Source organism: Periophthalmus magnuspinnatus, chromosome 10 (genome assembly GCF_009829125.3).
Source record: "Periophthalmus magnuspinnatus isolate fPerMag1 chromosome 10, fPerMag1.2.pri, whole genome shotgun sequence".
Lineage (NCBI taxonomy): Eukaryota > Metazoa > Chordata > Actinopteri > Gobiiformes > Gobiidae > Periophthalmus > Periophthalmus magnuspinnatus.
In genome coordinates, this window is record NC_047135.1 from 15,154,800 (window position 1) to 15,177,567 (window position 22,768).

The window sequence follows — 22,768 nt, forward strand, 5'->3', positions numbered from 1 at the left end:
ATTTAGTTCTGGTTTAAACCTGTTATAGTCCTGGTATTAGCTTTAGTCCTGGCTTTAGTCATGGTACAGTGCCTGCTTTAGTCCTCTTCTGTTTAGCCCTAGTTTGGTCTTGATTTGGTCTTAGTTTTAGCCCTGGTTTAGACCAGGTTTAGTCCTGGTTTAGTTCTGATTTAGTCCTGGTTTACACATGGTTTACATCTGGTTTAGTCCTCTTTTTATCCTGGTTTAGTCCTGGTTTAGACCTGATCTAGACCCAGTTTAGACCTACTTTAGTCGTGGTTTGGCACTTGTTATGAAGCCACAGCTGTTCCAGGCTCAAATCCAAGATGGCCGCCTTATGAAACACAGATGAATCATGTGTTTGTGTAAGGATGTGGGTTAAATAACACTGACATAACTTTTAACTTGACACAATGCCGCGGTGCAAGACAAAAAACTAAAAACTAAAAAGAAAAAGTCCCAGATGTAATGTAATGTTATTTTATTTGGACAGATTATTCAAAAACTACCAAAAAGATACTTAGGTAAGAGTAAAGTAAACCTGTGTCTTCCAAAGGTGGAAGCAACGGTATAGTGCTTCCACTTTTGGAAGTGGTCCATGGTTTGATTCCCATGTATTTATTTATTTATTTATTTATTTATTTATTTATTTATTTATTTATTTATTTATTTATTTATTTATACAAATTATTCAAAAACTACAACAATATACTACAAGAGTAAAGTAAAGAAATTTTAACTGGGTGTGACATCTAGTTTAAACATTAAAGGAGCACTTTTCTGGTGAGGAGTTTTGCTTGGAATTTTCCACACTACGCAACATTTTTCAATAATTTCAATAAATATATGCATTCATGAAGACAAGCTGATGATACCAGCCAAACTTACAAATCAGATCTATGGAAAGTGTGCATATTTAAGAAATGCTAAATAAATTAAAGTCATACTATGGAACATTCTAATCTCCCTGGAGACAAGCATAGCTAGTGCGCCTTTGAATAATGCACAAAAACTAGCATTTTCAAAGGACAGAAACAAAAATGAAACAAACTAAATCATATCTGAAGGAAAGGTGTAAGAAGCTCAGTTGTTCAAATTATTTCATATTCATATTGTCAACATATTTTGTCACAACTAGACATTCAGCAGGTATCAATGCTAAAAAAAAAAAAAGAAAAAAAAAAGTCACATTTACAGCACATCTCCTGAATAGATTTAGAATGATCTTCAGCTGTATCAGAACAAATATAAGTCCACATAGACTGAGGAATTACACAAATATAAGGCTACATGGTAATATAAAAGAAAGCGCTACAATTTAATGTGGAAAATCACATTCTGTTTCTAAAGACGGCGGCACGGTGACTGAGTGCCATCACTCATGTCTCACAGCAAGAAGGTTGGTTCGATCCCCGGGTCACCAGGCCTTTCTGTGTGGAGTTTTTCATGTTTCTCCCCGTGTCTGGATGGGTTTCCTCCGGGTACTCCGGTTTCCCCCATCAACCAAAACATGAACGCCCTTCGAGACAACTGTTGTTGTGATTTTGGGCGTTACAAAAATAAATGAATTGAAATTGAATTGAAATTGAAATTGAATTAAAGAGTGTTTTGAATTATCATTGCTGTTTCAGTATCAAGTCTATTCCTAAGTGCCGAAATTTAGTTTGAAATGTTAGTATTGTTACAACATTTTTACACTGTACAATATATTACTCAAGTACAAGTAAAAGTGATGTGTCTGAATACTACTCTAAGAAGAACAATTTTATTCAAGTTACTTGGGTAAAAGTATTTGAGTAAATTGATTTCCACCCAGGTTTAGGTGAGTTCTATTTTGGTTCTTAAGTCTTTATTTCCTGTGGCCAGAATAATCCCACGTTTACTACAGGCATGAGATTAGCACTCTGTTAGTGGCACATGGCTAAAGATGCTAACAGCTCGCTAATGTAGGTCGGTTGGTCTAGTCTGTGAACTCAATCCGGTCCAGAATCCAGACCAGGATCTAGACCAGGACTCAGACCAGACCAGAGGACCAGGGCAGGAGACATGTTATGTAAGCCCAGAGAGAGGAGGGTTCACTGGGGAAGAGACCAAGGTCCTAAATGTGGAGCAGAAATCTGGTTCAACTGGAGTCTGGATGAGTTAGAATCTAGTGCAGCTGTGTAATAGACCTACATACCACACTCACTGCAATAGATACTTTGGTTTAGTCCTGGCTTGGTCCTGGTTTAGTCCTGTTATAGAATCTAGTGCAGCTGTATAATAAACCCACATGGCACTTTAACTTAAGAGATGTCCTGGTTTAGTTCTAGTTTAATCCTTGTGAAGTCCTGGTCTAGTCCTAGTTTAGTCCTGGTTTTGCCCCACTTAAGTCATGCTAAATAATCTTTTTCAGCTGTGTAATAGACCTACATACTCCATTCATTGCAAGAGATACTTTAAAATGTATAAAACTTTAGTGCTGGTTTAGTCTTTTTTGTTTTTGTTTTTTTTTTGTCCTGGTTTAGTCCTTTATACCTACTTTAGTCCAGGTTTAGATTTGCTATAGGCCTGGTTTAGCCCTGTTATGGAATCTAGTACAACTGTGTAATTGCCCTACATACCACATTCACTGAGATAGTTTAAAATGTGCAAAAGGGAATGTGTCATCTAAACTTTGAAGAGTTTTGAATTGTAACTATGCTCCCTCATCATTATGTTACTAAGTTTTATGTTGATTGATTCCTGTATGTTTGAGTAACCCTGTATTGTCCTGCATGTGAGACTTGAGTAGTTGAGAAAATGTCTGACTTCACCTACCCCCTGTCCCCACCCACTCATCTGTATTTATTTGCGATTGTTCGAAAACAATTCAAACCCTGGTTGTTTTAGATATTGTAGTTTACAATGGAAAACATATGCAATAATGGTCTACATTTGTCATAGTTTAATTCTAAATACATGAAAAGCATAAGATGTATTTTTATGAAAATCATGTATAAGGCCAATTACTTTAGGTCCTTGTTTAGTGCTAGTTTAGATCAGTCTAAGCATATCTAAAAGTGGCTTAAACTAGGTCTAAGTCAGGTCTAAACCAGGACAAAAGTAGGCCTAAACCAAGACTAAACCAGGAGTAAACCAGGTCTAACCCAGGACAAAACCAGGTCTAAACCAGATCTAAACCAGGTCCCAAACCAGGTCTAAAACAGAATTAAACCAGGTCTAAACTAGGTCTAAACCAGGTCTAAATCGGATCCTTTGTTTCTCTCCTCTTTCTCTTCATGAAAAGGACCAGATCCAAATATGGTTAGATACATGAAGATACATATAGACTGCATTGTGCTTTGATGCTTTGGATCACATGAGAGCTGCAGTTTAGACTTAATACCATGATAAATCACTTATGTTATATAATGTATACATGTGGATGATACAGAAATTTGTCTGTGCAGTTATACTAAAGTCAGCATTCATTCAAAACTATTCTCACTAGGCCTGTAGTCAACTAAAAACATGTCCTGCCGATCAATTAGTGGACTAAAAAGGGGGGCGTGGCTAAAGTTCTCAAAACTATTCAGTATCTCTATGTATCTGACCCAAACTGCACTCACAACACTACACCTGCACGGGAGTTCATGCAAAAACTTCTGTTTATGTAGATAAAAATACTAAGACACAATGTATTTATATAAAGACAGATTCAACTTGTAAAGCATGAGTTTAATGTATCTTTTACATATAAATACCAAAAATCAGCTTACTCACTCCCTCCCTCACTTTTCTTTTCTGCTGTTGTCCCATATAAATCCTTATTATCTAAATAAAATAATTAGTCAACCAATACAAATTTTGGTCAACAAAGACTTCAATGACCAATTAATTGGCTAAACGACTACAGCTCTAATTCTGACCCAGCAATTAAAAATTTTTTTTTTTTATAGTATTATGCCAAGTTCAATGACAAATTTTTGATTATCCATTCTGAGCTCTACAAACAGAAAGCTGAAACCTACTAGAAGGTAGCCACTAGGATACCTGCATCTAGAAGACGCTAGAGGACCTAACTGCACCATAAAAATAGCTATGTTTAAATGTACATGTGAAATATAATCTTGATCTTATTTCTGGAGTTATCCAATGACTGAAATGTAAACAGTTCCATCTGATGTGAGTAATCTGCTTTCTGTCTGACTGTCTTCACAGCTGTCCAGGTTTTGACCACAAAAATTATGCAAAAAGTCTAATGTGACAAAGACAGAAATGAAAAATAAGATGTCAGATTAAATCAGTGTTATTTTTTTTAAAAGAGGGGTTATTTTACTTATATTCAGCAAAAACAATGTATTAACATATTTTATAAGTCACTCCCAATATAGAGTGACATCACAACACAATCAGCGTGCATCCCGCTAAAGAAACTACTGCACATGGAATCAGGTTTGTCAAGTTGTGTAGTTTTGTATCATGACATTGTATATTTATGGAGAGATGTCATGTGGGAGCGTGGATGGCATAGGCATGTGGGTGGAGCCTTGACAGGCTTGTGCTGTTAACCATAAGGAGGGTCTGAATAGGGCCAGGGAGAGATTGCTAAATTAATCAAACATGCATGCATGACATATAAACAAACCTCAGGCATGTTTTTGATGAGGAAACAACATTATAGCATGGTTGAAAGCTATTTTGCATAACACCCCCTAATGTAGAATTGACTGTGTTTTCCCTTTAAAAAAGTAAGTAACTAACACAATAGACAAACAGCTCTGACTTACATTGAAATTTACAGTTTAATCATGTTCATAATAAAACGTTATAAAACGGTGTAATATATGAAGTCATTTGAAAAGTCCAATAAATTTGGCTCAGTCCTGGATTTTGAGAATATTTCTTTTTTCCAAATCATTCATTTCTTTGAGGATCAGAGCCACGTTGTACCGCAGCTCCTGGAACTTCGACACAGGAACCTAAAATGAAAAGACCAAAAATATGTCAGGAAAATTTTAATTAAAACTAAAGCTGATTATTTCTATTTGTGACAAAGTTTCCTGCTTCCATTTTCTTGCTATATTTATCCAACAACACCACAACATCTGCAAGGACATCTGACACACTTCAACATCTGCAGATTAACTAGAGACATTTGACCTGCCATTCCATTCTAACACTACAGTGATACAGAAGGATGAGAGGGCATCTGACACACAAGGACCCAGCAAGGTGGGAGGACATATGGCACACACAAATATTCATGGGTTTGTGTTTCCTTGTAGCTGCCATTTTGAGGACCTTTGATCATTCAAAAGATGAGGGATTTAGTTTTGATTTGTGAATTGCTATGGTAACAATTTTTAAAAATCTTTCTGAGGTGTATTGATAACAGGAAGGGAGGGCATCTGGCCAGCAAGTATAAAGGAGAATGGGAGGGCATCTGACATGCACAGAGGGCATCTGACACACAGAGATACAGGAGGAGGGGAGCATCTGACACAGGGATATAAGAGCATGGAACAAACAGTAAGTTTCCTTAGATATCTGGAGTTATTTTTAGATGAATATAACCCACGTGTAATTATGGAACATGTGAAGTATGTCATTAGGGGGCGCTAGTGGACAGATCTGTAATTATTTGATCCAATTATATAACCACGCTAAACAACATGCACTGATGTAAAGGTGAAGAGCACCACCTGTTGGACAGCACACAATCTTACAGGATATTAAAGGGTTAGAGAAGATTAATGCTAAAATGTGGGGTCAGCTGTGCTTTGTCCTTCAAGTGATGAAGTTTTTGGGACAGGAAAACGTTTTGGGGCAGTTAACATGTAACAAAAGGCAAATGTGTCACCTACAACTTTATGTCAACTTACACCATAAAATTAAACCATCAAAAACAACAATAACATTTTAGGCCTATTCATAGCAATAGAAGCCAAAACATTACAGTGGCAAACAAACCTACATTATAACTTTTGCCACTCGGGACCCAACTATCTAGCACGTTGGAGAATCAGATGGAGCATTAAATAATTGATTTGTAAAAAGCTGTGTAGGTCAGATTACTTTGTAAAACTTACCTTACTGAATAGTGGTTACTCCTTCTAAAAGTAATCCAATTACTACTGTGTTTACTGTAATTCAAAAGTAATTTGATTACTGATTACTGTAAGTTACTTTGAAAAGCTCAGGATCCAGCTTATAAAAAGCAAGAATTCCTCACACTGACTGTTTTTTATAGAACCTCATTTTGTGATTTGATTCACATCTGATCGGTGTCTGACACCAGATGATCTGATTACAGTAATCCTTAGTGTATACTAGTAGAAAAGTTAGATAGCTATGAAAAATAACAGCTACATTTACTGCTTAAACTTTGTATCTTGTGTGAATATAATTTATATATATATATATATATATATATATATACATACATACATACATACATACATACATACACAAAATTGTTGGTACCCTTCGGTTAATGAAAGAAAATTTCACAACCTCATTCCCCTGAGGAAAGGAGGTTGTTCTCGCAATACATGGCCCCGGTCATCCTCTCTTTAATACAGTGCAGTCATCCTGTCCCTGTCCCATGTGCAGAAAAACACCCCCAAAGCATGATGCTACCACCCCCATGCTTCACAGTAGGGATGGTGTTCTTTGGATGGTACTCATCATTCTTCTTCCTCCAAACACGCCGAGTGGAATTAAGACCAAAAAGTTTTACTTTTGGTCTCATCTGACCACATGACTTTCTCCCATGACTCCTCTGGATCATCCAAATGGTCATTGGCAAACTTGAGATGGGCCTGGACATTTGCTGGTTTAAGCAGGGGAATCTTCCGTGCCATGCATGATTTTAAACCATGACGTCTTAGTGTATTACTAACAGTATTCTTGGAAATGGCAGTTCCAGCTCTTTTCAGGTCATTGACCAGCTCCTCCCGTGTAGTTCTGGGTTGATTGCTCACCTTTCTTGGGGTGGACAGGTGTCTTTATGCAGCTAACAACCTCAAACAGGTGCTTCTAATTTAGGATAATAAGTGGAGTGGAGGTGGACTTTTTAAAGGTGGACTAACACCTAACACAAGGTCAGAATTCTAGCTGATAGACAGGTGTTCAAATACTTATTTGCAGTAGTAACATACAAATAAATTATTTTAAAAATCATACAATGTGATTTCCAGATTTTTTTTAGATTATGTCTCTCACAGTGGACGTGCACCTAAGATGAAAATTTCAGACCCCTCCATGATTTCTAAGTGGGAGAACTTGCAAAATCACAGGGTGTTCAAATACTTTGTCTCACTGTAAGTGAGTGCCCACCTCTTACCTGGGTTTGTTCTTGCACCCTAATGGCTAAAACGTATTGGTGCGTATGCATTTATCCTGAATAGCCATGGCTTTTTAACTTTTTTTAAACAGAGTACCTTGGTTTTTTGATTGTCTGATTTTCTATATGCATTTTTAAGATTTTAGCCTACAGATAACTAGGATTAAAAAGTATTCTCATTGTATTCTTTGTACAGTAATCCTTTACTTTGTTACTAGTTACACTGGTAAAAAGTAAACCAAATTAAGAGTCACTGCTATTACAACTAGAGCTAGATTTTTACAATATAATTCTAAAATAACATTTTAAGCAAAATTTTAACACATTTATTCGAAAAGTGTTGTTACCTCAAACTGTTTGAATGAGCTGTCTGACAGTTTCATCTGCATCAGAACAGAGGGCTGCAATGCTCGAGACAGAGACCTGAAACAAGCAAAATAACCTTAATATGGATAAATGTGAGCATATTCTAAACCCGAGTCTGTTTGAGTTGCATTATATATATATATATATATATATATATATATATAATTCATGTTAATGAAATGGCAAAAGACAAAGTTAAAATCTGTCAACTGGACAAATCTTTGTAAGAGTGAAGACATTTCGTTGCTCATCCAAGCCCCTTCTTCAGTTCTGGTCAGATTACTGGTGGCCACTGCCTTATATCTATCTGAAGGGAGGGGCTAACTACACTGAAACTGTAAACATCCATTGTCTCCAGTTTCAGCTGGAACTACCCTATTCAGCCCTTAACGACCCTGCTATTGTTAACATTGTTCTGGGTCTGATGATGGTGTTATACTTGTGGGAGAGGTTATGTCTCAGGCCCTCAGTTAATCAAATTGATTAAGAAAAAAACATAACCCTGAGAGATTCATGAATGTGCTTAATTTCCCCCATATGTAGACAAAAGTGAGCGATATGCCATTTAAAATCACATCACACTTTCCTGGATCATAGATATTGATTTAGCATCTGGTAAGAAGCATCTTTTAAATAGCTAAAAAAAAAAACGCAACTAAAGTCATGTGCAGTTTCTTCATAGAGGGGTTATTTTACTTCTGTGGGGTATTAACTGCTAACACATAACATATTTAGATCACCAAACAAGAAAAGGTAACTTTTAGTGTTTGAAAATGCTAAATTCACTGAAAACAATGCATTTTGTTTTTGACACCGAGTCAAAAGTCACTCATCCTTTACAGTGCATTACAATTGGTGGGTGTTCTGCTAATGAAACTACAGCACATCACTTTGTAGAGCACGGAGCATGATAAATGCTGACCAATATGTGCTTGAGCTACCACAATATCGTCTATACAGGTGGGTGAGAATGTATTGGACTTTATTAGAGCAGATCTAATGCCTGTAACTAGATCCTTTTCTGAGAGTCGGCTTCACAAGGATTGGTTAAATCAGGTAATCAGTTAATCAAAAAACTATTATGTGATAAAATACATCTGTTTCTAATATAAAGAGCCTTACACATACCCAGTGGAGATGGCCACATCCACTCTCCACTGCAGCTGCTCCAGAGTGGGCAGGTGAGGGTCTGTCTGAGAGGACGCTGCCTCGAGTGCCACACGACTTAAACAGGAACAGTCAATCAGATACAGAGACTTAGGGATGAAACAGCACAAAATGGATAAGATAAAACTATTTTTTGTACCTCATATTAGTTTTAAAGACTAAAACACCACACGAACAGTCAATAACAGTGTTTTTATGAGAGCCATTCTATGTACAGTCTATGATCAGAATGCTGAACAACGAATACAAACAACCTCTTACCGGTTTCCAAAGACCACACTGGAGAAATCAGAGATGAACTCTTCTGGGATTCTGACAAAGTTACAAAATATTTTAGTAATTAAATTAAGATAGTTGGCATAAATATCAGAAGAGTTTCTTACTTCAAATCACGCAGGTCCTCTTTAAAAGCCTGAAATAAAACAAAAAGTGTTCATTGGTTTAGTCCTGTTTTAGTCCATGGTTCAGTCCTGGTTTAGTTCTGGTCCAATCCTCACCTCCTGTTTGAGTGTTGCTGAGGAGATGCGTATAGCCTCAGATAGAACCTGGTACATTCCTGCGACAACGTGATTCAGTTTATTTGGAGAAATCAAACAGTTTTCCGAAACGGACTTGATCGCGTCTCTGTTGTCTCTGCCTTCCAGAGCCCCCACTACCGCTAAAGAGGAACAATAGAGGCACAATTTGCATTTACAGAGGCTACAGATTAATAATAATAATAATGCATTTTATTTATAAGTGCCTTTCAAAACACCCGAGGACACTGAACAAGATAAAAATTAGATAAAAACATACAAATACAATAAAACATGACAAAAAACTGATTGATAAAAGATGTGTGATTGGTTACAAAAGGTAGGACAGCCTGAATAGGTGAGTTTGGAGTCTGGATTTGAAAAGTGGAAGACAGTCTAAGTTGTGGAGATCAGGAGGGAGAGAGTTCCAAAGCTGGGGGGCAGAGTGGCTGAAAGCCCTGTTCCCCATGGTCACAAGTCGGGCAGAGGGTACAGTGAGCTGGAGAGAGGAGGAGCAGAGAGTGCGGGCAGGAGAAGCAATGTGGAGGAGGTCAGATATGTATGAAGGGGCTAGGTTATGTATTGCTTTGAAGGTGGTAATTAGTATTTTGAAGTTAATTCTCTGTTTTATGGGGAGCCAGTGGAGTTGTTGTAGGACGGGGGTGATGTGGTGGATAGTGGGGGTCCGTGTTATGACCCGGGCTGCAGAGTTCTGAAGGAGGGATTTATTGGGGAGACCAAAGAGAAGAGAGTTACAGTAATCAATGTGGGAAGTTACAAGGCTGTGAGATTGTTCTTAAATGTATCAGGTGCCCTCCCCGTGTGTCTCCATGGAGTCTTATACTGTGTAAAAGCTGTTAAACCTGTATGTTAGAACTTTACAAACATGTTCTGAAATCTCCCTGTGTGTCAGATGCCCTCCCTGTGTGTCAGATGCCCGCCCTGTGTGTGTCAGATGCCCGCCCCGTGTGTGTCAGATGCCCGCCCCGTGTGTGTCAGATGCCCGCCCCGTGTGTGTCAGATGCCCGCCCCGTGTGTGTCAGATGCCCGCCCCGTGTGTGTCAGATGCCCGCCCCGTGTGTGTCAGATGCCCGCCCCGTGTGTGTCAGATGCCCGCCCCGTGTGTGTCAGATGCCCGCCCCGTGTGTCCATGGGGTTTTATTCTGTGTAAAAGCTGCTAACCAACTCTAAGCTGCCCTGTAGTTTAGAGCTCTACAAACATGAAATGCATGGGATTCTTGGATTTGTTTAAAGTTCAGATTTCAGTCTCTCTTAGATGTGAATGTGCCCAGGGTTGTGTAAAATATGCACTCTGGACTGAATGTGGGTTTTAAAACACAAATTACAATTACATATTATTCCAAAATGACCCAGCCAGAGTAAAAATTGTCATAGCTCACTAGTGATATTATTATAAATTAAACACAGACGGCAGTCAGCAGTTACAGTTACATATGGGAATCTGCAGCACCGTTATTAAAAAAGTTGCAAATGTGAAATTCCTCAATTATCCATGCCAAAATCAAATGTTTTCTAGCTTTTATTTATTTATTTTACAAAGACTTTCACTACTGTTAATCTAAAATAGTAAAACCACAAAATTAAGTGAAATTTGCAGACATAAGACACGGTGTACTAATAATCTACTATGCAATTCATCAAATTTAGTCAAAAACGTTAATAAATAATTAAACCGTAAGCACAGTTGAGTTGTTTTTACCTTTTAGTAACTTTCTGAACGTGTCTTGATCCAAATCCTTCAGATTCTTAGACATCGACTCGATTTCAGGAGGAATTCTGCCTCCTAGAAAACTCGGCTCCTTGGTGTGGCCCGTGGACATGATCAGCCACCGAAATAAACCCAATTTATGAACGAAAGATCATGCAAAAAGAAGAAATTTCGCAAAAACAAGAGAGATTTCAGGCTTAACCGAAACTATCGACATCTTCCGGGTTTATCATATGACGAACTAACCAATCACATTTTAGAACAGAATCTGTGCAGAAAAAAAGCTGGTTAAATTATTTTTTTTAGGGAATTTTGTTTTTTTTAACGCCTCTTTTCAGTATTTTTGTATCCCAAACACGGACCTCAAAATACAATAATTCAAGTGTCTTCATGTCTTTTATTTATTACATTGTAAAAACTTTTATATAAAAACACATATGGTAATTGGGTAAAACATTTACAAAGATTATTTATAAAAATAAAATATTTACTATATATACAACTTAATTTTAGACCTACATTTTTACTGCAGATACATTTAAACACAAATTTTAAGCTTCTGGGTTCAAACTATACATTCCAATACCATTTTTCTTTTTTTTTTTTCTTTTCTTTTTTGCTTATTCTGTCTTATTTAGTGTATGTTATTATAATTCAAAGCTTGTTGCGTTTGATTTTAATGTTTTAAGGCTGTTTTTTTTTTTTTTTTTTTTTTTTTTTTTTACATAACCAGTGCGTGACGTCATCTGTTGCTAAATGCGTTGTGAGCCAATTAGCGCGGAGCAGCGCAGACGTCTGCTTCCTCCGGATCCAAAGTAGAGAAGATCAGATGGCGACAAAAATCACGTTTTAACCCAAACAAGGTCAGTCTGTTTATATAATTAATATTTTATGTATGAGTTTAATGTGTTTGTAAGGTGTTTAGCGTGATTTTAAAGCGGAAATGTGGAGCAGAGGCCGTGTTTTGTCGTGGGGAACATTACGTGGACGTCAACAGCTAATACTGCTAGCCTCAGTTAGCCAGTGTTCTCACGCCATTTACAACGTGGATTATTCACAAAACATCACTAATATTTAACTTTTCTGCCTATTCTATTGAATTCATCTTCAGTAAACCCATTAAGTAGACAAGTCCGTAATAGATTAGATTTATTTTAATGCAATAAAATAAATCACAACGTTAATCTGACTTTAAGGTCACAAATGTTATGGTAAACTGCTAATGTAAATTGCACTTTGTTAATTTATATAAATGTCATAGCTGTCAATGAGTTGTAGCTATCAGCCTATAACTGTATTGATTGTGTATTATTATGTTATTATAACCCTATTACTGTAGTAGTATTTGTAGTAGTAGAAGCTATTTGTTATTACAGTCTTAATTTATTGTTCCGCTAGATTTCAAACTATAGGGTAATACATGGCTTCTTTATGAATTGGTAACTCTGTTATGGATGTGCAATGAATCTAATTTGAATAAAATTCGGTATTCAATATATTCATATGGTCAGTGATCAACTTGAGTTTTTTTATGGGGGATGTCTACAGCCAATCGTCTGCCAGTAAAATCTTGTGGTTTGGAGCAAATGGAAGGCTATCTTTTATGTTAATGGCCATGGTTAAATCTCAGTCTATTAGTTTATCAAATGTATTTGTTGTGAAAGTTACACTATGCAGCTTTTCTGGTTAATGGTCCCTTGATTTCTGCTCATGTTATTGCCTGTATCCTGACTTTACTCCATGATTGCAGCATGATGGCTGTGTGGCTAGCACTCACCCTTCACAGTTCAAAGGTTCCCAGGTCTTTCTATGTTCAGTCTGTATGTTTTCCCTGTATCTCCCTGTGTCTGGGTGGGCTTCCTCTGGGCACTCTCCCCCCAACAACCCAAAACATGCACAATAGGTACAATTCTCCAGCTAAGATAGTCCTGACTAAGACTAGCTCAAGAGCTGGAGATTTGTCGTGCGCAGTACAGCCGTAGCTCACTACTCCTGACCCCAGTGGCACTGGTTGAAGGATGGGTCAAATGCAGAGGGTTGATTTCCCTTACTGGGGAACATTCAAGGCAAAGTAATATTTCAGACATCAGACAAACATTTGTTAACATACTGCATTTTTAGTAAGAGAAAAATTACATCAAATTGAAAACCATGACTGAAAAGCTTTTAATTGAATCTTTTTCTGCTCACTCGTGCCCTCCTGTGTGTGTCCTCAGTCCCGCAGCGATGATGTCAGACTCTCTGTATGAGAAGTTCCTGGCCCCAGAGGAACCATTCCCTCTCCTCTCCCAGAGACCCAGCCTCAGTGATGTGGGAACGCTGGATGGGACCGACTTCGGCTGTCAGCTGTCCTCCTGCCACCGCACTGACCCGCTGCATCGACTGCACAACAGGTTAGCCAGATGCCCTCCTATACACCTGTATCTCCCTGCACCGACTGCACAACAAGTGAGCCAGGTGCCCTCCCATACCACCTGTATCGCCCCGCACCTATTGCATAACAGGTGACCCACATGCCCTGCCATACAACATATATATCCACCAACAACTGTACTGGCTACACAGCAGTTGAACTTGATGCTTTCCCTCCCTGTGAGCCAGATGCCCCCCCCTCCCTTTGAGCCAGATGCCCCCCCCTCCCTTTGAGCCAGATGCCCTGCCTCCATGTGTGTCAGATGCCCTCCCTAACCCATCTCCTCTGCTGTAGGTGGAACTTGACATCCTGTGGCACCAGTGTGGCGTCATCGGAGTGCAGTGAGGAGCTGTTTTCCTCGGTTTCTGTGGGCGACCAGGAGGATTGCTTCTCCCTATTGGACGATCAGGACTTGGCATCTCTGGACCTGTTTCCTGAGGGCAGTGTCTGCAGTGACGTCTCCTCTTCCATCTCCACCTACTGGGACTGGTCTGACAGCGAGTTTGAGTGGCAGGTGCAGTGTTTACACTGTTGTTGTACTTTCTTTCTCAATGAGTAGCACAATTGTACTATGGCTGGGTATTTCCCAGTTCCTTGCGATACAACATATGTCCTAATACATGCATGCTCCAAAAAAGGTATACGTTTTAAAGCTGTAAAACCCCTCACCACACACTTTATACACTTTTCTCAGACAGGCATTAACATTTTTTCACATTTCTTCATAGGTGCCTTTGTCGGTGCCGAATGTTTCATCGACATTGTGGGTTTTGTCGGGCACTTCAGAGTCACACTGCGATTGAACATTTATGAAAATTTAGCAAGATGAACGCATTCTGTACTGTATAGGAGACGTGGCACGGAGGAGATTGTTTGACAATGGTCTACAGTCCGTTAGCCAGTCGAATGCAGAACACAGTGTGTGCTCATACACTGTTAAAAAAAGCATGCAAAATTGTTCTAAAAAAATCTGTTATCGCGTTATTGTGAGGGACAACTGTAATAAATTGGAATTCCATGACCATAATGGCCTTAATATCAGAATACAATAAATTTATCAAAAAGGCACTAAACAGATTAAGCCTGAATGCAGTAATCAGGTATTTTAAGTCTAAGAACTTGTCAATTTATAATAAATTGACATGATTTCAAATGATCACAATACTACTTCCTGCATCAATCTGTATCTACTACCACAATAATGTATTGTAATGCATGCTTTACAGTGCATTTATTCACTCCACAGTAACCGGTAGTGAGATACTATAGATACTCAGTACCCAGTGTCTACTGAGCCACTGAGCTACTGCCGCCGTGTGTAATGAAGAAAACTCTGATCTGAACTAGTTTTCTGAAATAAGCCAGTGACTAACCTTGGGGTGCGCTCACACTAGCCCAATGGAACCGTGTCCAAGCACTAAAGCCTCTAAAGCTTTGTTACTTCTGTCCAATGAGAGTGCAAATGAACCATGCCCAAACACGGTATACTTCACATAAGAGGTGGACACAGACCACGGCACAGAGCTCATGTAAATGCACAAACATGACTACAGTGTACAAGTCTCCAAGTGTCATGTGCGCTTACTCATAAGTGGTAATCAGTGAGTAAACTCGGCTCCAGAACACACAACGGATCCACACATACCTTCAGTAGGACTGTAGACAGAGATACTAGTTTTATAGCCTGTCATCATTTAAGAGAGTTTACTGTTGCTGGGCTTATTTTCTCTGCTAAAGTGTTAGCGCTTCAGTGCAACATGTAAATAAATGGTGCTCTGTGATGATGTCACTGGCTGTGGGTTTGGGGTTCAGTCATGCAGGTGTGAGAGTAGGCCATACATGCTTCAACATGACACGGTTCGCACTTCTTTAATATTTGTTGAAAAAGATTTCTAATGTAAACATGTTACTAACCTTGTATTTCTTTGTGTTCTTCAGCTCCCAGGCAGTGACATCACCAGCGGCAGTGACGTCCTCTCAGACATCATTCCAAGCGTTCCCAGTTCTCCTTGTCTCTTCTCCAAAAGGAAACCCAAATCTCAGGCTCACCGCAACCTGGACGACCTGCCCTGGAGTGCCATGACCAACGATGAGCAGGTCAGGATAAAATCAGATACCCTTCCATACCCCTGTGTCAGATGCCCTACCGCTCAACTGTATCCCCTTTTCTCAGATGCCCTCCTGTCCAACTTTATCCCTGTATGTCAGACTCTCTCCCACACTCCTATATCTCTGTGTTTCAGATTGTGTCAGATGCCATCCATTTGTTTAGTTTAGTTTATTAGTTTATTTGAAGGGACAGTGTGCAAAAAAACATTAATAGATGCTTTGCACCAGATTATAGCCGAAGCTAGTTTCTGTCTGTAGTCCCTGAACAGGTGAAAAATACAATACAATATAAAATATAAGCAATATAATGCAATACAATATAAAATGTGAGCAATATATATCAATATGTATCCCCCCCCCCCCCCCCCCCCTTGTGTCCTAAAAGTCTCTTTTATGTTTTAGGTGGAATACATTGAGTACCTGAGTCGAAAGGTGAGCACAGAAATGGGTCTGAGAGAACAACTCGACATCATCAAGATCATCGACCCCAGTGCCCAGATCTCCCCCACGGACAGCGAGTTTATCATCGAACTCAACTGTCTGACTGATGACAAGCTCAAACAGGTGAGGGAGGAGAGGGCGAGGGGAGAGAGAGAGAGGACAGAAAGAGGAAGAGGAGAAGAGAGAGAGAGGGAGGGAGGAAGAGAAGGAGGAGTGAGGGGTGGGGGAGGAGAGGAGAGGAGGTGAATGGAGGTGAGTAGAGCGGCAGGAAAGCTTGTTCCGAATAGTTCAGATCATAGGGCTGTGATGGCCCTAAAAGTCCTTATTTTCATTCTTACATAAAGTTGGGTTCCTTGGATAGCTGTAGCCTATTATATAATGTCTGAGGATATAACATTTTTACTTCATTACAAACTCTTCGTGTAGAGATTGGCTGTGTTCGGAATCCTTCGGGGAAGATGCGTACTGTATTGTGGGATGCTTCTTAGCTCCTTACCACTGGATAGGAAGCACTCAAGGTTCCTTTACCAAAAGGAGCTATGAAAGGAAACATAAAGGCTCCTTTTCCTAACTCTTTCCTTACTCAGTGGACTATTCATATAGTCCTTATCATAGCAAGGGCAGTGACGTACATTTGGTTTGGGCTAGGAACGTCTTGGACAATTTAGGTTATTCTGAACGGGCCTAAAGTCTCCTGCTCACCAAAATGTCTGCCTTTTATTATCAATGGGCTAAACTCCATTGCAAATGTTGTGGGCCCTAACCAGATGCTTCCTCATTCCTCCTAAGTTAGATCATCAGTCTCTCTCCTGTCTCTCACACTTGTCTCACCTGTCCTTGTGTCTCCAGGTGCGCAGTTACATCCGTGAGCACAGTCCTAGACAGAGGGCAAGCACCAGAGACAGAGAAAGCTGGAAGAGGAGCTCTCATAGCACCCACAGCACTCACAGCACCCACAGCACTGGGGCAGGCAGCAGCAATGCCAGTAATGCTAGTAATGCTAGCATCATCAGCTCTGCTAGCTCCTCCACTGGGTCTACTGCATCTAACTCTATCACAGGTAAACAATGCGCACATGTACGCACATATACGCACATATATGCGCACACATACGCACACATACACACACATGCCAGTAACGCTAGCAATGCTGCATCATCTCTGCTAACTCCTCCACTGGGTCTACTGCATCTAACTCTATCACAGGTAAACTATACACACATATAGAGTGGTCCCTCGTTTTTCACGTATGGCGGGCTCACACTCTAAATTCACATTCTTATCACATTCTAAAAATAGCCCGCAATAGGTGAAATTCGCAAGGTAGTGAGCCTTATTTTTTACAATTATTATATATGCTTTAAGGCTGTAAAACACCTTACCACACACTTTATACACTTGATACACAGACAGGCATTAACATTTTCATCAACATTACATTTTCATTTTATGTTTTAGGTGGACTCTTGTTACATTTTTATCACTGCGCTCCTCAAATGTGCAACAGTAAGTAGGAGCGAATATTATTAATTATGAAAAAAGTAAATAATGTATCCAACATAATATAATAAATAGTATTAAATGTTAATAAAATAAGTATAAAGTAATAACATTTATTTGGGCCATTACTATTTTGTTTAATACGTAAAATAATATACATCAAATAAATCAAAGGTTACATAAATTTGGCTGAACGCGTTCTGTACTGCACAGGAGATACGGCACGGTGGAGATTGGCAACGGTCTACAGTCCCTTAACCAATCAATCAGGACACATAACACAATGTGTGTTCATACGCTATAAAAAGCATGCAAAATTGCACCAAAAAAATCTGCGAAACAGTGAAGCCGCGATAGGTGAACCGCAATATAGCAAGGGACCATTGTACACACATATACACACACAACGCCAGTAACGCTAGCAATGCTACATCATCTCTGCTAACTCCTCTACTGGGTCTACTTCATCCAACTCTATCACAGGTAAATGATATACAGATATACACTTGCACACTCACACATATAACAGCAGCAATGCTAATAACGCTAGCATCATCAGCTAGCTTCTCTACTGTGTCACAGGTACAATATACACACACACAGAGCAGTAACGCTAGCATCAATATCAAATTACACACACTAATTTAACTACAGACAATACAAGAGCATGAGCAGCTCCTGGTCCCATTCAGTCACAGGTGAACCACAAATTCTATAGATTGTCAGAGCTGGGAATTTATGAATAGATCCAGTTCTTGGCCTAGGTCATCAGTATGCAATCATTCACATTTCTGGAGAATGGCTGTGAGATATCTACCACAGTCAGCCCTAATAATGATATCCACAGGTGTATTTCAGAGTGGAGGTTATTGTAAAAGCTCCTGTTTTTATTATTTCCCAGGAGCTCCAGAGTCCACAGTGGGAGCTCATATTAATGTATTTGTCAGTATAATAATATAATATTGTTTGCTTCACTGCTTCTTTTATAGGAGGACCAGCCTCAGCCTGCAGTGGGAGCAGTGTGACAAACATCAGCAGAGCTCACAGTGATGGAAACCTGTCCAGTGCAGCTGAGAGGATCAGGGACTCCAAGGTCAGACATGGGTCAAACAGGGGTTAAAGGTCACATAAAGGGACTATATTGCTCTTAGAGGTGAGAAGAATTTATTGGAATCTTATTTTTTGATCACAATACATAGCCTTACCCTGAGCTCTGACACCGGAGCTGATTGCAGCCTTTTTCCTTAATAAATAAATAGTTATGGTGTAAACACGTGGTGTCCTGCTTACAGGTTCAAAGGCAGTGATACAACAGCACAGGTGTGAATGTCACACCACAACGCCTGCAACAGCAGCTGCACCAGGGTCAGAGTGAGGCAGCACTAAATTGCTTATTGAATTGAGCCTTCAATTCCAGTTATTCTTGTAAAGCCTAAAATCACAACAACAATATCAGTTTTCTAACCAACAGAAAGTTGGAAAATCTAACAGTGAAACAAACATAGGTGAATTACAGACAGGTAGATAAACAACCATTCACAGGAAACAAGCAAATGGAGAACTGTCACAGAACATCCCTTGTCCTCGGACCTTCCTTCTTGACAAGGAAAAACAAAAAAATAAAGAATAAATAAACAGGGCTGGCCATAAGCTCACTCAGAGGATCGTTTTAAACCTGCTCTTAAATGTAAAGACTGTGGGTGCCTCTTTAACATGTGCAGGGAGCTGATTTCATAACACAGGAGCTTGTTGCTGAACGCTCATCATCCTACTCTAGACGGGTCAATATAATATAATGATATTATGATATGAATATTATTTTATATATATGAATATTACATTGAAGGAAATCATTGCATTTTTCCTATCAATATATTCTAACCCAGATGCCCTCCCTGCCTCACAGAAGCGTTCTAAGCAAAGGAAGCTGCAGCAGAAGGCCCTGAGGAAACGTCAGTTAAAGGAGCAGCGTCAGGCCAGAAAAGAGCGACTCAGCGGTTTATTTCTGAATGAGGAAGTGCTGTCGCTACGGGTAACCGAAGAGGACGACCATGCCGACGATCTTGACATACTCATGTGACCAATGTGAACCAATCAGTGCTCCCGCTAGGCCTGGCCCCGCCCCTGGACACCCCCACTCATCCAAACACTACAGTCTCCTATAACCCTGTGTGTCAGATGGTCTCCCAGTCTCCTATGTCCCTGTGTGTCAGAAGCCCTGCATCCTTCTATATTCAGAGATGAGGGAAAAATTGCAAACTGCAAATTTTGAGGTGTGGTTAGATAAATAATAGTATCACAGCAGTCCAGGGACTAGACACGAGACTAGATTCTGTCAGTTTCTGTTCTGTTGCATGAAGAACAGGCTCAGAGGCGTGGCAATCGTTCTGTAGGTCTTTATTGACGGTTACAGCAATACAGTCAGCTTAAAGGCAGCGTCCAGCAAAAGCAGATTCTAAAGCGGAGTAAAGGGAGCAGAGTCTAACAAATTGAGATTGCATCACTGTAATTATAATGTGTGGAGGTCACACATTCCTGTATGAAAGGAGGCTACAAATAAGAAATGTGGTCTTAACCAAAATGACCTGGATGTAGCTGCTATCCTCCCTTTGTGTAATATACGGCCACTGCTCAATGGGAAACAGAACATTTTGCACCTTTTTAAGAAAGAAAGCAATGTATTATATTTGTATATTTACCACAACATGGGACGTGAGACTAAAATCCACATGGTTTTTTCCCTGATTATTTCTATCAGTGACAGTATTTATCCAACCACATCTGCAGATTAACCAGATATTTAAACCGCCCCCATCTCAGTTGAACTAAAGACTACGGAAGGGCATCTGATACACAGCTATAGTAGACTTATCACTAAACCTCTAATCGGCATGCTTCAGCTGTGAATTGTGGGTAATGTAGGAAAATAGATGCTAGCAGCTTTGCTAAAATAGTCTTAAATAAGAAAATACTGTTTACTGCCCTGCAAAGCATCGATCCTGCACCATTTCTGTACATCAAATATAAGCAGTGTTGTTTTATCAATAAACTATTGAATAACATTTAAACTCATTTCACAGCAAATCCTAAAGAGGGGGTATTATGCAAAAATATATATATATATTTTTTATTTTTTTTTGCTTTCTACCATGTTGTACCTTTATTCCCTCATCAAAAATACGTCTGAAGAGGTTTTAGATGTCATCCATGCAAATCTATGTCACCCATGCTCCCACACAACAATTCTCTATAAAAATACAAAAGCACTAAACAAAACTGCACAACAACTTCACAAACTTGATGCAATGTGCAGTGGTTTCATTAGTGGAATGCACACTGATTGATGGCACTCTAAAGGGGTTAGTGACTTAGAGTGGAGAGCAAAGAGGGTGGACCCAGAGTCCAAAATTAAAGGAAAACTTATGAAATATTATGTTAATATGTTGTTTTCATTGAATATGGGATTTTCAAAACAATAAAAGACAACATGGTGATCTAAATATGTTATGGGTTAGCAGTTAATACCCCATAGAAGTAAAATACCCCCTCTTTAAACTAACGTTGGATCATTATATTTTAACAGTCATATCGAAGGCATAGAGGGAGCACTGAATAATTGCATGCTCATTTGACTAACTTTTCCTGCTAATAATTCTAAACTAAAGCTTATGTTTTGTAAATAAGTGTTTTGGGGGTTTTTTTGGTGAGAAAAAAGTGTAAATATTAGAAAATGTATGATTGTAAAATGTTTTGTTTTGCTCCTATTTTCCTGGTTTAAGTTTTTAGATTTGATTTAAAACTTCAGCTGCTCCTTGTTGAAATATTTCCTATGTATTTCCTCCTCAAACTGATTTATCTTAAGATTTGTGTCTTGTCCAAAGCTTTTCAATCCTCATGTTTTGTTTAAGTTATAGTTCTGTATCTATGAATTAGTAGTAAAGATGGACTTTGTAAATATCATGTACTGACCAAAATAAATTGGGTTAAAAATTCCATATTGTACTTTTTAATCACAGAAATTCTTACATTTGATAGATACTATAACTGTATTGGTTTAATAAAATAAGGAGACCTGTTTTGTATCAAACCTGTGCCTTACACTGTGTTTCAAATTATTATGCAAATTATATTTTTCAGATTTTTTTCAAATTGTCAATATAAGTGACAATCATAATTTTCAAGTCATCAACCTTTAGAATACAATTTGAATGTAACAAATGATAAAGAGATTAACTGTATTTTTTGAGAAATAACTTAAAAATGCACTGTTCCAAATTATTATGAGTTTCAAACCATGATACTTCTTTACTTTATTGTAAAGAACTGAAAATGGTAATTTTTTATTTTTAAATTAGAAACATTAACATATTACTGAAATCAAAAGCTATTTCATTCAAAACATCTTAACAGGTCAAGTTACATTTTAACACAGGACCCCTTATTGGATAGGAGCTTCACAATTCTTGCATTCATTTAACTTATGAGTTTGTGGAGAGTTTCTACTTGAATTTCTTTGCAGGATGTCAGAAATGCCTCCCAGAGCTGCTGTTTGGATGTGACCTGCTTCCCGCCCTCATAGATCTTTCGCTTGAGGATGCGCCAAAGTTTCTCAATAGGGTTGAGGTCAGGGGAGGATGGGGGCCACACCATGAGTTTCCCTTCTTTTATGCCCATAGCAGCCAGTGATGAGGTATTCCTTGCAGCATGAGATGGTGAATTGTCATGCACGAAGATTTTGCGACGGAAAACACTGTTCTTTTTGTACCATAGATGAACGTGGTCAGTCAGAAATACTTTACAGAGGTAATTTTCACACCTTAAGGGACCCTAAAGGGGCCGAACAGCGCTCTCCTCATGATGCCAGCCCCAAAACACCTCCTTGCTGACGTCACAGCCTTGTTGGGACATGGTGGCCGTCCACCAACCATCCACCACTCCATCCATCTGGACCATCCAGCGTTGCACGGCACTCATCAGTGAACAAGACTATTTGAAAATTAGTCTTCATGTACTTCTGGGCCCACTGAAGCAGTTTCTGCTTGTGATCATTGGTTAAGGGTTGCCGAATAGAACATTTATGCATAACTGCAAGCGTCTGGAGAATCCTACACCTTGATGTTTGCGAGACTTCAGAGGCACCAGCAGCTTCAAATACCTTATTTTAAACTCCTAATTATGAGTTTTAAACTCCCAATTACAAGTGTAAAACTCCTAATTAC

The 22,768-nt window shown here is 39.0% G+C and overlaps 2 protein-coding genes across 3 annotated transcripts; one reads left to right on the forward strand and one right to left on the reverse strand.

Moving 5' to 3' along the window:
• Window positions 1-3,818: 3,818 nt before the first annotated feature.
• On the reverse strand, window positions 3,819-11,329 carry commd5 (COMM domain containing 5). Its single transcript, XM_033974266.2, has 7 exons — window positions 11,078-11,329; window positions 9,340-9,500; window positions 9,226-9,254; window positions 9,104-9,154; window positions 8,804-8,899; window positions 7,657-7,732; window positions 3,819-4,943 (listed from the first exon to the last, which is right to left on the reverse strand). The coding sequence occupies exons 1-7, from the start codon at window positions 11,196-11,198 to the stop codon at window positions 4,842-4,844; spliced, it is 636 nt and encodes a 211-aa protein (XP_033830157.1). The 5' UTR covers window positions 11,199-11,329; the 3' UTR covers window positions 3,819-4,841.
• Window positions 11,330-11,837: 508 nt separating this feature from the next.
• fam199x (family with sequence similarity 199, X-linked) lies at window positions 11,838-21,633 on the forward strand. Of its 2 annotated transcripts, XM_033974458.2 has the most exons (8): window positions 11,838-11,949; window positions 13,303-13,479; window positions 13,794-14,013; window positions 15,438-15,596; window positions 16,011-16,172; window positions 16,899-17,109; window positions 18,539-18,642; window positions 19,456-21,633. In XM_033974458.2, the coding sequence occupies exons 2-8, from the start codon at window positions 13,313-13,315 to the stop codon at window positions 19,627-19,629; spliced, it is 1,197 nt and encodes a 398-aa protein (XP_033830349.1). In that variant the 5' UTR covers window positions 11,838-11,949; window positions 13,303-13,312; the 3' UTR covers window positions 19,630-21,633. The 2 variants fall into 2 exon arrangements, with proteins under 2 accessions (XP_033830349.1, XP_055080953.1); XM_055224978.1 differs by lacking the exon at window positions 11,838-11,949 and having other exon boundaries at window positions 13,232-13,479; window positions 19,456-21,542.
• The last annotated feature ends 1,135 nt before the right edge of the window (window positions 21,634-22,768 follow it).